The 13,909-nt window shown below is 44.9% G+C and overlaps 1 protein-coding gene across 4 annotated transcripts in view; it reads right to left on the bottom strand.

The window, feature by feature from the left end:
- Nucleotides 1-317: 317 nt before the first annotated feature.
- LOC138287287 (zinc finger protein 84-like) overlaps nucleotides 318-13,909 on the bottom strand; it is an 85,007-nt gene continuing 71,415 nt past the window's right edge. For all 4 annotated transcript variants that reach the window (XM_069227642.1, XM_069227643.1, XM_069227644.1 and 1 more), the window contains one exon: nucleotides 318-5,439. In XM_069227642.1, the coding sequence (XP_069083743.1) occupies nucleotides 2,975-4,801 (1,827 nt within the window). In that variant the 5' untranslated portion in view covers nucleotides 4,802-5,439 and the 3' untranslated portion in view covers nucleotides 318-2,974. The remainder of the gene's footprint in view (nucleotides 5,440-13,909) is intronic.

Genomic DNA, 13,909 nt, shown 5'->3' with positions numbered 1-13,909 from the left:
GAACGGTCACGCTGATGGCACTGGACCCTCTAATGCCACCAGTACCAGGCTCGCAAGTGAGAACGGTCACGCTGTCAACACTGGACTCTCTAATGCCACCAGTACCAGGCTCGCAAGTGAGAACGGTCACACTGTCGACACTGGACCCTCTAATGCCATCAATTCCAGGGTTTCTGCAGAGAGCGGCCACATCATCAAGACTGGAGCCCTCCGGTGCCAGGATGCCAGATTCCTACTGACAGCACAAATTATCCTGATAGTTTAGGGGGGCAATTTAATTTAACATCACTTTCTATGTAAACACCAGCCAAATACCATCAATTCAAATCCGTTTTTATTGTATTACATTTCTTATTAACATGTACATTCTAATAATTATTTTGTACATTTTATATCATGATTGGTTCTAACTGTATCATATTTTAGAAATTATCAATCTCTTTTTCCTCATTTCTTATGTTGAACAAGCATTTCAAAATTGGACTGTGTGAGCCATCTGCCCTCTATAATCCAGGATTTGTAAAGTGCAGCTAATCACCTGTGAGGGTCTCACGGTGCTGAATTGTGGGCACGGGGAGATTAAGTGATATGCCCAGAGTCACAGGCTGTTGACCCGCTGAGGTTCGAACCTGGTACCCTCATCTCTGAAGTCAGCAGATTTAGTTTGCTTTGTGCTTGGCCTGGCTATCACTCAGTGTGCGGGTCAGTGACCTCTATTAATGATCCCTCACTCTTCTGGAGAGAAGCCTTGTCCTAGGCCTGGTTATCACACAGTGTGTTGGTCATAATGATCCCTCACTCTACTGAACAGTAGCCTTGTCCTAGGCCTGATTATCATAGTGTGGGTCACTGTCTTCCATTAATGATCCCTCACTCTTCTGGAGAGAAGCCTTGTCCTATCACTGATTATCACACAGTGTGTGGGTCAATGACTTCCATTAATGATCACTCACTCTTCTGAAGAGAAGCCTTGTCCCAGGGCTGGTTATCACACAGTGTGTGGGTTAGTGACTTCCATTACTGATCCCTCACTCACATTTGCGGTACCACCAATGGTCACGCAAATCACATGTCCACAGATATGAAATGTGCTGTTAAGAACTGGTTTGTGTTTGTTTAAAAGTCAAAGGAATTTAGGGCCAGATGTAGCAAAGGGTTTGCGCCTCGCAAACGGCGAAAATCGCAGTTTGCGAGGCGCAAAAGCCTCTTTGCTATTCAGAAATGCATATGCGAGTCGGTACCGACTCGCAATATGCATTTCAGAATCGCAAATAGGAAGGGGTGTTCCCTTCCTATTTGCGAGTCTGAGTGGTATGCAATACCATTTGCGACCGCGTACGCGGTCGCAAATGGTATCGCAGTTACCATCCACTTCAAGTGGATGGTAACCCACTCGCAAATTGGAAGGGGTCCCCAGGGGACCCCTTCCACTTTGTGAATGGACCCAAAATTATTTTTTCAGGGCAGGGAGTGGTCCCAGGGACCACTCCCTGCCCTGAAAAAATACCGAAACTAAAGGTTTCGTTTTTTTTTTTAAGTGCAGCTCGTATTCCTTTAAGGAAAACGGGCTACACTTAAAAAAAAAAAAAACTGCTTTATTGAAAGCAGTCACGAACATGGAGGTCTGCTGACGACAGCAGGCCTCCATGTTTGCGAGTGCCTATACTCGCTATGGGGCCGTAATTTGCAACCCACCTCATGAATATTCATGAGGTGGGTCATTGCGACCCCATAGCGAGTTGCAGTCGGTGTCTGAGACACCGTACTGCATACCAATTTGCGAGGTGCAAATTGCGAGTCACATGGACTCGCACTTTGCACCTCGCAAATTTTAAAGTTGCTACATCTGGCCCTTAATTCTCCCAAAGTTTTGTGTGTTGTTTTATGTATAAGGATGTGTGTGTGGAAGACCAGTCTGTTTGCTGGTTCTCACCGGCTGGGTGGTGGTGGTTAATGGTAGGGAGAACTTGCAGGACTCAGCACTTGAATAAAATTAACCCATGGAATGGATTGCACTGTTTCGTACCAAAGTCACAAGGTGACACTTCCAGCGGGATGAATCTGGTCCTTTATCCGGCCCATGTTCCATCGTGGTCAGCCTGAACGTGTGACTTTGTTGTGATGTGCTGCAATAAGATACCCACAACTGATGCTTCGCACCTTTTGCTGCTATTTTAGACAAGAACTGTAAAAACATATAACATCAATTCTACTGATTTGATTTTTGTTGTTACGATACCAGTTTAGTTATTAAAATATCTTCTCTTTTTCTAAATTGGTTTAGGATTCTTATTTTTCTTGTGTTGTGTTTTCACCTTATTACTCTTAGATTGCTACATGAGTACTTTACACATTGCCCATAAATTAAGCCCGACTGCTTACCAGGGGGTTAAGCTCAGATTTATTTAGTGACTTTTGTGGTTCACCTTGACAAGGACTGTGATTATTATTAGACATGGTACTCACTCCGTACCAACGATAATCCAATTTTGTACAGGCACTTTTAAAATCCTACAAATATGTCTTATTTTCTTCATTACGAATAGACAGTTTTTCCATCATCTGGTATTTAACATCTGGTATTTGAATGTTCCACATATTTGTAATTTTATCATTTTCTGTAATTCCTTAATCTTAGAATAACTGCACATTTTAACTCCTGAGTATATCCACATATGGGTCAATATTATTGTTAATGTACTTAAATTCTTGCCAAGTTTGCTGCATCTCCATAAATTATTTCTATGTCTGTTCAGTGATATTGTGAGTTCGCTGATGTTTTTGTAGGATTGATAATTGACTAATGCTGTTCAGACATTAACTGCAATGGTAGGTTTATTACTCTGTGTTTTATCTGATTCCTTAATGCTGAAGAGTCAACAAAACTCTCCCACACTCACTGCAATGGTAGGTTTATTACTCTGTGTGTTCACTGATTCCTTAATGCTGAAGAGTCAATAAAACTCTCCCACATTCACTGCAATTCTATGTTTTTTCCTCTGTGTGTTCGCTTATGTTTTCGGAGAGATGATACAAAACTGAAGCTTTTCACACATTCGCTACATTTGAATGGTTTTTCTCCTGTGTGTATTATTTGATGTGACCTCAATGTTGCGGAACAATTAAAACTACTCTTGCATTCACTGCAATGGTACGGTTTTTCCCCCGTGTGTGTTCGCTGATGTTGTTTTAGGCTTGATAATAAACTAAAGCTCTTCTCACATTCACTACATTTGAATGGCTTTTCCCCTGTGTGTGTTCGCTGATGATTCCTTAATGCTGAAGATTCACTAAAGCTACTTTCACATTCACTGCAATGGTGTGGTTTTTCCCCTGTGTGTTTTCGTTGATGGCTTTGTAAGTGTGATAACTGACTAAAGCTCTTCACACATTCACTGCACTTGAATGGCTTTTCCCCTGTGTGCGTTCGCTGATGAATCTTTAATGCTGAAATGTGATTAAAACTACTTTCACATTCACTGCATTTGAATGGCTTTTCCCCTGTGTGGGTTCGTTGATGGGTTTGTAAGTTTGATAACCGACTAAAGCTCTTCCCACACTCACTGCACTTGAACGGCTTTTCCCCTGTGTGCGTTCGCTGATGAATCTTTAATGCTGAAAGGTGACTAAAACTACTTTCACATTCACTGCACTTGAATGGCTTTTCCCCTGTGTGTGTTTGCTGATGGCTTCGTAGGCCTGTTAACTGACTAAAGCTCTTCAGACATTCACTGCACTTGAATGGTTTTTGCCCTCTGTGTGTTTGCTGATGCTTTTTTAGGAGTGATAATCGACTAAAGCTCTTCACGCATTCAGTGCAATAGTATGGTTTTTCCCCTGTGTGTGTTTGCTGATGTCTTTGGAGATCTAAGAACCTAATAAAGCTCTTCACACATTCACTGCACCTAAATGGTTTTTCCCCTGTGTGTATTTGCAGATGACTTTGTAGGTTTGACAAATGCCTAAAGCTCTTCACACATTCACTGCACTTGAATGGCTTTTCCGCTGTGTGTGTTCGATGATGCTGTTTCAGGTGTGTTGAGTAACTAAAGCTACTTCCACATTCACTGCACTTGAATGGCTTTTCCCCTGTGTGTGTTCGCTGATGGCCCTTTAGGTGTGTTGAGTGTCTAAAGCTACTTTCACATTCACTGCACTTGAATGGCCTTTCCCCTGTGTGTGTTCGCTGATGCTGTTTTAGGTATTTTGAGTGACTAAAGCTACTTCCACATTCACTGCACTTGAATGGCTTTTCCCCTGTGTGTGTTCGCAGATGGTTTCGTAGGTTTTCTAATCGACTAAAGCTCTTCAAACATTCATTGCACCTGAATGGCTTTTCCCCTGTGTGTGTTCGCTGATGGCGTTTTAGCTGTGTTGAGTAACTAAAGCTACTTCCACATTCACTGCACTTGAATGGCTTTTCCCCTGTGTGGGTTTGTTGATGTCTTTTTTGGAATGATAATTCCCTAAAGCTTTTCACACATTCACCGCAATGGTATGTTTTTTCCCCAGTGTGGGTTTGTTTATGATCTTTTAGGAGTGCTGAATGACTGACGCTATTAACACATTCAGTGTAGTTTAATTTTTTTTCACATGTGTGCGTTTGCTGAGGGTGCTTTAGTTCTGATGACAAACAAAAGCTCTCGCTGCATGTGAATGTTTTTTCTTTCTTGGTTAGTGTCTCAGGATCTGTTATATATTTATATACATTCCATGTCTGTGTTTCCTGATGGGCCGACATGGCTGATAAAGCCCTCGTGTAATTCTCACATTGTCTGTATGTGTGTAGTATTTTGGACATTTGATTTCCTATTTAAATAAAGTAGAATAATTATTAAATTCTTATCATACGCAAAATTTGTGTGAGGCTTCTTTGGGGGTGATTTTGACTTTAGTTTGGATAATGGTTTAGCACACTTGCGGGAAACATTCACCCCCCTTTTGGTCAGTGTAAATTGGGACAGCACTCTGTATTTTAGACAGCACAATTTTTCTTTCCTTTGCCCTTCAGTTGTCTGGCTCCATTGTGCCTTTCTCTGGTTGCTGTGGTTTTGACAGAAAGAGTTTACAATACACGTAGAGGACTGAATAGTGGTGTATTGTCATTTTAGGAAACAGGGCACTGCTGTGAACACATCATACTGATCTCAAGATCAAACCTAGTATTGCACACGTGTTTACACATGAGGAAGTCTGTCAGAGTAGTTGCCTTAATTTTCTAGAGGTAATTTCTTAGTCTTGTGGCATGGAGGTGCACAGCTCAGACTCACATTCACTGAAAGGCTCTTGACTGCTTCTTCCAGGATCCCTCAGTATTGTTCAGGTTCCTCTCTCGCCGACAGCACTGATGTTTTCCTGACATTATTTATGACACTTTTTTCAGATTTACAATATTATCTTCATTATTCATTATCATTTTCTGCAATCAAGGCTTGTTTCCTGTTGATGTAAAGAGATTGAAAATCGCTAAATGGAAACGTAATGGAATGTGAATACACAGTGTTTATCTGGTTGTAAAAGTAATCTCTTCTTCATTATTTCTGAGACTTATCAAGGGACGTTTCACCGTACACAAATATTTAACTAAAAGTTCTGTTGGACACGTCACATCTTCTTTAGTTCAAAAAAGTGGACATTCACCGGTGTTCACAGAGTAACGTAGTAAAGAAAGGGCACTCACGACCACCCACATGCTTTGGGAAAATCTTTAGGAATATCACGTGGACAAGATTTCATTTAAACAAGAACAGATTGTGGAAACAGAGATGGATCAGGACAGGATGCTGTTTAGTTTGAGGAAGCGTAGAAGAAAGGTAACTCTTGAGGAAGTATAAAATAAAGGAAACTCTTGAGGAAGTATTTAATAAGGATATCTCTTCAGTGAGTATATAACAAAGGTAACTCTTCAGGATATATATAACAAAGGAAACTCTACAGAAATGATATAATAAAGATAATTCTTCTGAAAGTATATGACAAAGGGAACTCTTCAGGATGTATATAATGAAGGGCTCTCCAGGAAGTATATAACAAAGGAAACTCTTCAGGATGTATATAATAAAGGGCTCTTCAGGAAGTATATAACAAAGGTAACTCTTTAGGACATATATAATAAAGGGCTCTTCAGGACGTATATAACAAAGGTAACTCTTTCACACTCTTCTTTACAATCCTTTCCTGTTCACATTGGATCAGCTGAAGTGCCAACTCCTGTCTTTAAACTGTTGTTTGTTATCTTTGCTACTTTCCCAGTCACCCTAGGGTGGGTCATGCATTTCTGCTTTCTGCAAACCTGAAAGACTGGTGCATTTTTGTGAGTTAAGGTGGATTATCTATCGCAATAATATCCGTCCATCTGGCCCTGACACTAGGCAGCTTACACAGCCTAGCTCTGGCCCTGACACTTTACACAAACAAGAGATTCTTTAGTTCTTCCTAAAGCAGATAGAGTTTGGATCCTGTTGCACCTTAAGCTTCAGCACCTTTCAGAATGAGGGGTTCATTAAAATACCTACCTTTACATAATGCATGCAGACAAGGCACACACACAACAGCAATATCAGTCATTTAGCTCTTAATAGAGGGAATTAATCACAATCAATAATTGACCTGACATATCCCCGCAGCCAACAGTGGTGGTCATACTGAGGGCCTGATTTTGAGATTGGAAGGCAGGTTACTCTGTCACAAATGCGACAGATATCCTGTCCGCCATAATACAATTCCCGTAGGGTATAGTGGGATATCTGTCATGTTTGTAACGGAGTAACCCCATCCACGAAACTCTTAGTCAGGCTCATAATGTTGTCAGTTTAGTGCTGAGGAGGCTGCTCTGTGGCTGGAAAGGCATTTGGTAGAGCAGGAGGAAGGGTCCATTGTCCAAAGGTGATTGCAGCATTTCTACCCTTAGGCATTTCTTATAGCCAGGTTTACCTAATTTCCTTTATATCCCCTCACTCTCCCCACACACACACACACACTCTCCCATATCTGCATACTTACTCTACAGGGCTCACTGTTAGCCAAAGCAGAGGAACAACTCGATGCCTGCACAGAGCAAAAACCAGGTAATAGTCTGAAAGTCAAATGGCCATGGTTGGCAGTACGGTGATCACAAGCTTCTTTTTTAGAAGCTCGCCTGGAAGGTACGAATAGAAAAGGTGTACAGGTAGGTGCTTATGAGATATAAACATAGGAGTTGCAAAGGGCGGTGCTTATGGGGTACAAACAGAGGAGGTGCACAGGTAAGTGCTTATAAGATACAATCAGAGGTGCAAAGGTAGGTGCCTATGAGGTATCACCGGGAACAGTGCACAGGTAGGTGCATGTGAGGTACAAACAGACGGGGTGCACAGGTAGATGCGTATGAGGTACCAATAGAAGAAGAGCACAAGTAGTGTGCCATGACAGCACAACCGGTTTAGTCTTCTGTAGTGATAAATTCCAATGGGTTCTAGGACTTGCAATCTTTTATTACTATATTTAACTTGGGTGCTGTACAGACAAACCATGGAAAGTAACACATAATGCTCACTTGTGTCTTTAATCAAATTGAGAAATAGCAACACTGAAAACTTGAGAAAATCTGAATTCTGAGCATTCACGCAATGTGTGTCATGGGAAGTTCATCCTGGGTCGAGAACATAATCAGACTGCAGAAAAGAAAGTGAGAAGAGAAAAGGGGGGAAGGGAGTCAAAGGAGAAAAGAAGCCCATCAAATACAGAAGTTAGTCAAGAGGCGTTGTTTGAACTCTGATTTTAACACTTTCAGGAGAAACTGGGTCGGAAATGAACCGTTAGTGGGTCCCAAATACTCGGAGCAGTATCAGCGCGGGATCTTTTGATGTTGCGGGGACACTTAACATATTAAAAACAGGACTCCTCTTGGGCAAGGCACAAGCAGGTTTACTGTTGCAGCAGGAAGAGTAGCTATCCCCACACAGGTAGACAGCTGATCTCAAACGGCTGCTCGCAGGCAGCCGCTTATATAGTTACATGAACAACGGCTGCTCGCAGGTAGCCGCTTTTATAGCTACATGAACAACGGCTGCTCGAAGGCAGCCACTTATATAGTTACATGAACAACGGCTGCTCGCAGGCAGCCACTTATATAGTTACATGAACAATGCGTCCTACAGAAGGTTAATAATAGATTACTGAAGAGTCACATATTTGTTACAAAAACATCACATCACCTGTGTCCTCAAAGTCCTAGCCTTTTCTCTACACATTCTTCATTGTAATTCTAACAATGCTTAACAAACCATTTATTTGCTTCTTTCATGTGCACGCGTGTTTGTGTTTTATTGTTCTGCTACCAAGACTTCTTATCAGATTCAGTGTACTCTTGGCTACTCTATCTCCTGCTCTTTTTCCTTCAGTCACGTTTCCAATTGACCAAAAACAAAGAATACATGCCTGTATGCTGTGACCATAAATTCCTCAAAGCTTGCAAACAGGTTTCCTTTAACTAAGACCTTGCTGATCATCCACTCTGTTTTCCAGTGAACTCTTCACCTGTCTTGCATCATTGTGGAACTTAGGCCTGCACTGTTCTTTCACCACGTATAGCTCTGTAACGCTCTCTACTAATGTCTGTGATGGCGCACCTTCTTCACACACATTTTGTTTCCTCTCTAACACTGGGTACATGTCTGTCAAATAAGGGAACGTGAAAAAGAGATTTACAACTTGAGTTCTAATCTTGTTGGACAGCTCAGGCCTTCATGAAGAGATGGCGGTGAGTTTATTTACAGAGACAGTGAGGGAGACAATATGCTGATCACCCACGTTGCACAAGGCATCCATGACCTGGGAGAGGACTGTGGTTGGAGAATGTTACCTGTTAGATTCAAAGCAACAAATTCAAAGAGAGCAGCCGAATGCCAAAAATTCAACCCCGGAAAGCATTTTCACGAGTCGGGGCACAAAAGTGGGTATGTTTACATTTTGGCTCTATGCTTTTCCCAACTGATTCCAGGATACTGCATTTCCTATACATCTAGTTGTGCACGTTATGAAGTGCAACTACTAGGAGGGAGGTTATGTTAAGAGTAGAAAATATAAAACGAGCAAGTAGGGAAAGTGAGAAATCCCCAGAAATGAATAAAATACAGAAGTGAGTAGGACATAGGAAGTCAGAGCACGTGATCAAGAAACAGAAATCAAAAGGAAAAATATAAGAGAACAGGAAATTAATTTGGACGATATTCGTAAGACTCTTGGAACAGGAAGATTTTCCGTTCTTTTTTTAATGTTACTGGACAGAATGTGCTCACTGAGCTGGTAAAAGGGAGTTTCAGAATCTTGTGTTGCCAAGAAATTCTGAGTCACTGCCGTGATACATTTTCAACTACTGTGTATGATAAATGGGCGCAGCTTTGTGCAGTTTTGTGGATGTTCTAAGCTGTCACTAATTTGGCTCCAGCTTCATTAAATTCCTCTTTACAACCATACAGTCGTACCCCATGGCAAGGATAAGGATCAAGGAGATTTGTTTGCACCCGTTAAGATTTGACTGTATGGGGGGCGTGGCCAAGCAAAATGGCTAGCGGGATATGCTTCTAGGAAGCTCTGCGCCACCCCGGACTAATCCTGCGGAATCCAGCCATGTCTGCCTTGCAAATGCCCAAACTGGGGTGGCATGGTGGGCAAAAAAACGATGGATTAAACCTAGAACTTTGTGACTGGGGGTGAATGCTTGCATTGTTCAGCATTCCGTCCATCATCAGTTTTTTTATTTTTTTGCTTTTCTCACCCTAAGTGGGAAGGGTATACCCACACGTGGGTCCCATGCTCACTGCGCCACTGTATTCAAGCCAGCCTAGCTGATGAAGGGTCATACCCTGAAACTGGTCCCAGGATGCTTGTTTCTGGGCCAGGGAAGACCTGGCCTGGCAGTTCGGGCTGGACTGTTCCCATGGGGAACAGGATCAAGACTAATTTGCATATAGCTGGATCCAAATTTGGTTGGCATGGTGGGCAAACAAATGATGGATTAAACACAGATCGTTGTGACTGGGGGTGAATGTTTGCATTGTTCAGCATTCCGTCCACCATCTGTTTTTTTTTTTTGCTTCTGCCTTGCGAGGGGTACTTCTTGCGTGTGCCCTCATACACGGCCTTTCCATCTGGGTCATTGTCGGCCCCTGAGTGGTGCCCTGCGGTCCAGCGACATAGCTGGGTCTGCAGCGGTCGCCAGGTGGTCCCCGACATGGAGGGTGGTCACCCCGGGCACTGTTGGGGGCAGCGCAGTGCCTACCAGATGGGTGGAGTCTAGACGAGGTGGCCTGTGAGCTCAGAGGCCCGATATTGTAGATTGTGCCCCTCCTCACCTATTAAGATGCCGGTGCTGCGTTGGGCCCGTCTTGGTGGGTAGGCGGGCCCTGCGGGAGGCGAGTGAGGGTGTTGCTGTGGCTGATGCATGCTACGAGCAGGAGCGAGTGGAGGTGCTGAGGGGCGGGTGTCGTGGCCGTGGTCCATCCGCCTTGGAGTGGTGCTCTGCTGGGTTGGAGCTGCCAGAGGGGTGGCCTGGACTGCTTGTGCCCTGCTGGAGAGAGACCGTGGGCCTATGGAGGCACCCAGTGAGTGGTAGAACAGAGGACTGGGGGCCGCTTGGTTTGAACTGAGACATCTCAGAGGGGTCCACCCCCCCCCCCTTATGCATATGGGACGAAGCGAGGAGCATTGGCCCAACTTGGCAAGGCAGCAAATTAATGGACACTGGTGAGTGACTGATGGGTGCCTGGGCCCCAGGGGATGCTACTGAATAAATACTACAGTGATCTCAATAATTAGCTTTGTGGGTGACGTGTGGTTTGCGGTGAGGCCCAGGGACTGTGGGGCCACTCTGCAGGAACCACTGGAGGAGACTTACTTGTGGCTGAGTGGGGGGTGGCTCCTGGCCATCCTGCTCCCCCCCCCCCCCCAATTGGTACTGATGGGCCAAAACAAGCAGGTGGCCCCTTTACATGGGAACACCATGGAACATTATACCACCTCTGCCCCTCTCTCAGAGCGGTAAACAGGAAATGCTGGGCAGAGGGAGGAAGATGATGCAGGGTGCCTGTGAAGGAGCCATCCCAGGCTGAACTCCTTGCCACCATACAGGGCTCCAGGGTGGCTCTGAAGGGGAAAATATCCGTGCCCTTGGAGGTGAATCACCTTCAAGAAGACCTTAGAAAGGTGGAGAAGGGCTCAAATTGTGGAGCTGCAGACAGAGGTGGCCATGTTGTGCAAGCAACTGGCGCAGGTTACATCGAGATCCGGAAAGCTGGAGGCCAGGGTTGAGGATGCTGAAGGCAGATTGAGACGGAATAATGTATGCCTTCTCGGGTTACCTTAGAGATAGGATGGTGGTTCTGCGCAGGCCTTTGTGGAGCGATGGATCAGGGATGTGCTGCGACCTGTGGGGTTATCCTCTGTGTTCATCATAGAACATACCCACATGGCACTGGTTGTCCCTATAAAAGCCTGGGGTGCCTCCCCGGGCAGTCATTTTTCAGATCCTAAACTCCCGAGATTGAGACTGTGTCATAAGGGCAGCCTGTGAAACCAATAATGCTGTTTTTGAAAATCACAAGCTTTCTATCTGGACTACACTAATTAAGCACAAAACTCGAGGAAGAGCTTCTTGGGAGGTGAAAGCCAAGCGTATATCCACGGGCTTGAGGTATATGTTGCTGTACCCTGCATGCCTGTGGGTCTTTTCTGGGGGCAAGTCCCACTTTTTTGACCATCCAGAAGAGGTCTGGAGGTGGCTTGAACTGTGGGATAAGGCGCCACCTAGGGTTCCGGGTCGGGCCTCCTTGGGATCCGAGCGGGTGTACAACACCAACAAGATGGGAACTTCGCTGACCTGGGCCGGGGAGGACCATCTCAGGATTGAGGTACAAAAGGATGGAACAATGGCTGTGGTCTGTCTGAATCCTGCTCTGGAACTGGTGAGAGTGGTACGGGAGCCAGAATCGGGGACGCCCATGGGTGAAGATGCTGGATGAGGCCTGCATTGCGGACAATTTTTCTACTGTTATTGACGCTGGGCAGGGGTTGACGCAGACTGGGCACTTGTTGCCTAGCCCTATTACCTCAATGAGTGTACTCATTGTGTTCCTAGTTTCGGGAATTACTACAATGCAGACACTGTGTAATCCGCATCCGGGGTCGGGGATGCTACCTCCATGGTTGTGGTAGGTTTAGTTTATGGGGGTTGGGGATATAGGCTGTTAGTCCTGGCAGCATATCTACACATGGATCTACAGTATGTATTGTTCTTTTTGTTATACTGTCTATCCGGGGTGAGCAGGGGTGTTGGGGTTGTTTATAACTGTGCATGCTTACTTTAATTGCAGTTCAAAGGACAATGGAAAACCTTGGTCATGGGAGAATTACTCCTACCCCATAAACAGGAGAGGCTTACAGGGGGGATACACAATGGTCCTATGCCTAGGCTGGTAAATATAGTGTTGTGGAATGTCAGGGGGTTAAATAATTATTTCAGGCACTACAGGGTGCACTCCTTTATTCAATGTCATAAGACACAGATAGCATGCTTACAGGAAACACATATACTGGATGACAAAGCTCAGAAACTAGCTAAGAAGTGGCAGGGACAGTTGTACACCACATCATATTCCTCCTATGCACGGGGAGTGGCAGTGTGGGTGGCACTGGGGGTCCCATTCCACACATTTTATAGTGAGGCTGATGTGGAGTGTAGGTATTTGTTACTTCAGAGGACACTGGATGTGGAGCCTATCACACAATTAAACACCTATGCTCCCAACAGTGATGATTGTTCGTTTTTTGACAATATTTTGGAGATGTTTGGAGCTAGTTTAAGCTCTCCTGTTATTTGAGTGGGTGATTTTAACTGCATCATAGATGGGGCGAAGGACCGACATCCTCCACGCTGGGGCGCTAAGTCAATGATGGTACGTTCACTTACTTCTGTTTTGAACAATTTTGGCTTATGGGATGGCTGGAGGTGGTTGCATCCAGAGGGTAAGGAATATACATACCACCCAAAGACGCACAAAACATATGGACCAATGTTTACTGGGAGACCTGAACTATTCTCGGTTGGTGGGGGTGACACACTTGGGGAGATTTCTGTCTAATCACGCCCCGGTGCACTTGGGTTTGTGCTGGGGAGCAGGTGTCAGGGGGGGTGAGGATTTGGTGTATGCCTTCAGAGCTTCTGACTGACAGTGCTTCATGTGAGGAACTTGCCACTTTGATAACGAAGTACCTGGAAATTAATTGGGGCACCATGGACACCATGGCCATTGAATGGGAGGCAATGAAGGATGTGGCAAGGGGAACTTGTATAAGTACCCCCTGTGGAATTCGTAGGCAACTGGAGCGGGACCTTAAGATCCTGGAGGGATGTCTGGCAGATGTGCAGCATGGAGACTCATTCACCCCTGAGATGTAAAGGGCGCATCTTCGCCTTAGACGAGAGGTGGGTAAAAGCTGGGGCACACTGGAAAAGCTAACACTAAGGACATATTGTCAGAGGTTGCATCGGGAACGGGATAAGTCAGGCAGGCTGTTAGCGTGGATACTGAAATGAGAGGTGGTGTTCCCCCCATACAACATATTAGGAACTCAGCTGAAGTCTAGGTTACAAGCCGCAGGGACATTATAGCAGTGCTGGCTGAGTACTTCAAAAAGGTCACTTATGTGGGCCCATAGGTGTCCGATGAGACAATGCAGGGATTCCGGTGACAGTTCAATCTTCCCTGGTTGGCACCAGACAGTTGGAGGGAGCTGGATGAAGATGTAATGTTGGAGGAGGTGCGGCTGGCTATAACCGCATTACAGACGTCCAGAGCCCCGCAGGGGTGGTTATCCCGTAGAGTCCTACCAGGCTTACTCAGCCCTGTTACGGAAAAAGCTGCTAGGAGTG

Source organism: Pleurodeles waltl, chromosome 4_1 (genome assembly GCF_031143425.1).
Source record: "Pleurodeles waltl isolate 20211129_DDA chromosome 4_1, aPleWal1.hap1.20221129, whole genome shotgun sequence".
Lineage (NCBI taxonomy): Eukaryota > Metazoa > Chordata > Amphibia > Caudata > Salamandridae > Pleurodeles > Pleurodeles waltl.
This window is presented reverse-complemented; position numbering and strand designations above follow the sequence as displayed.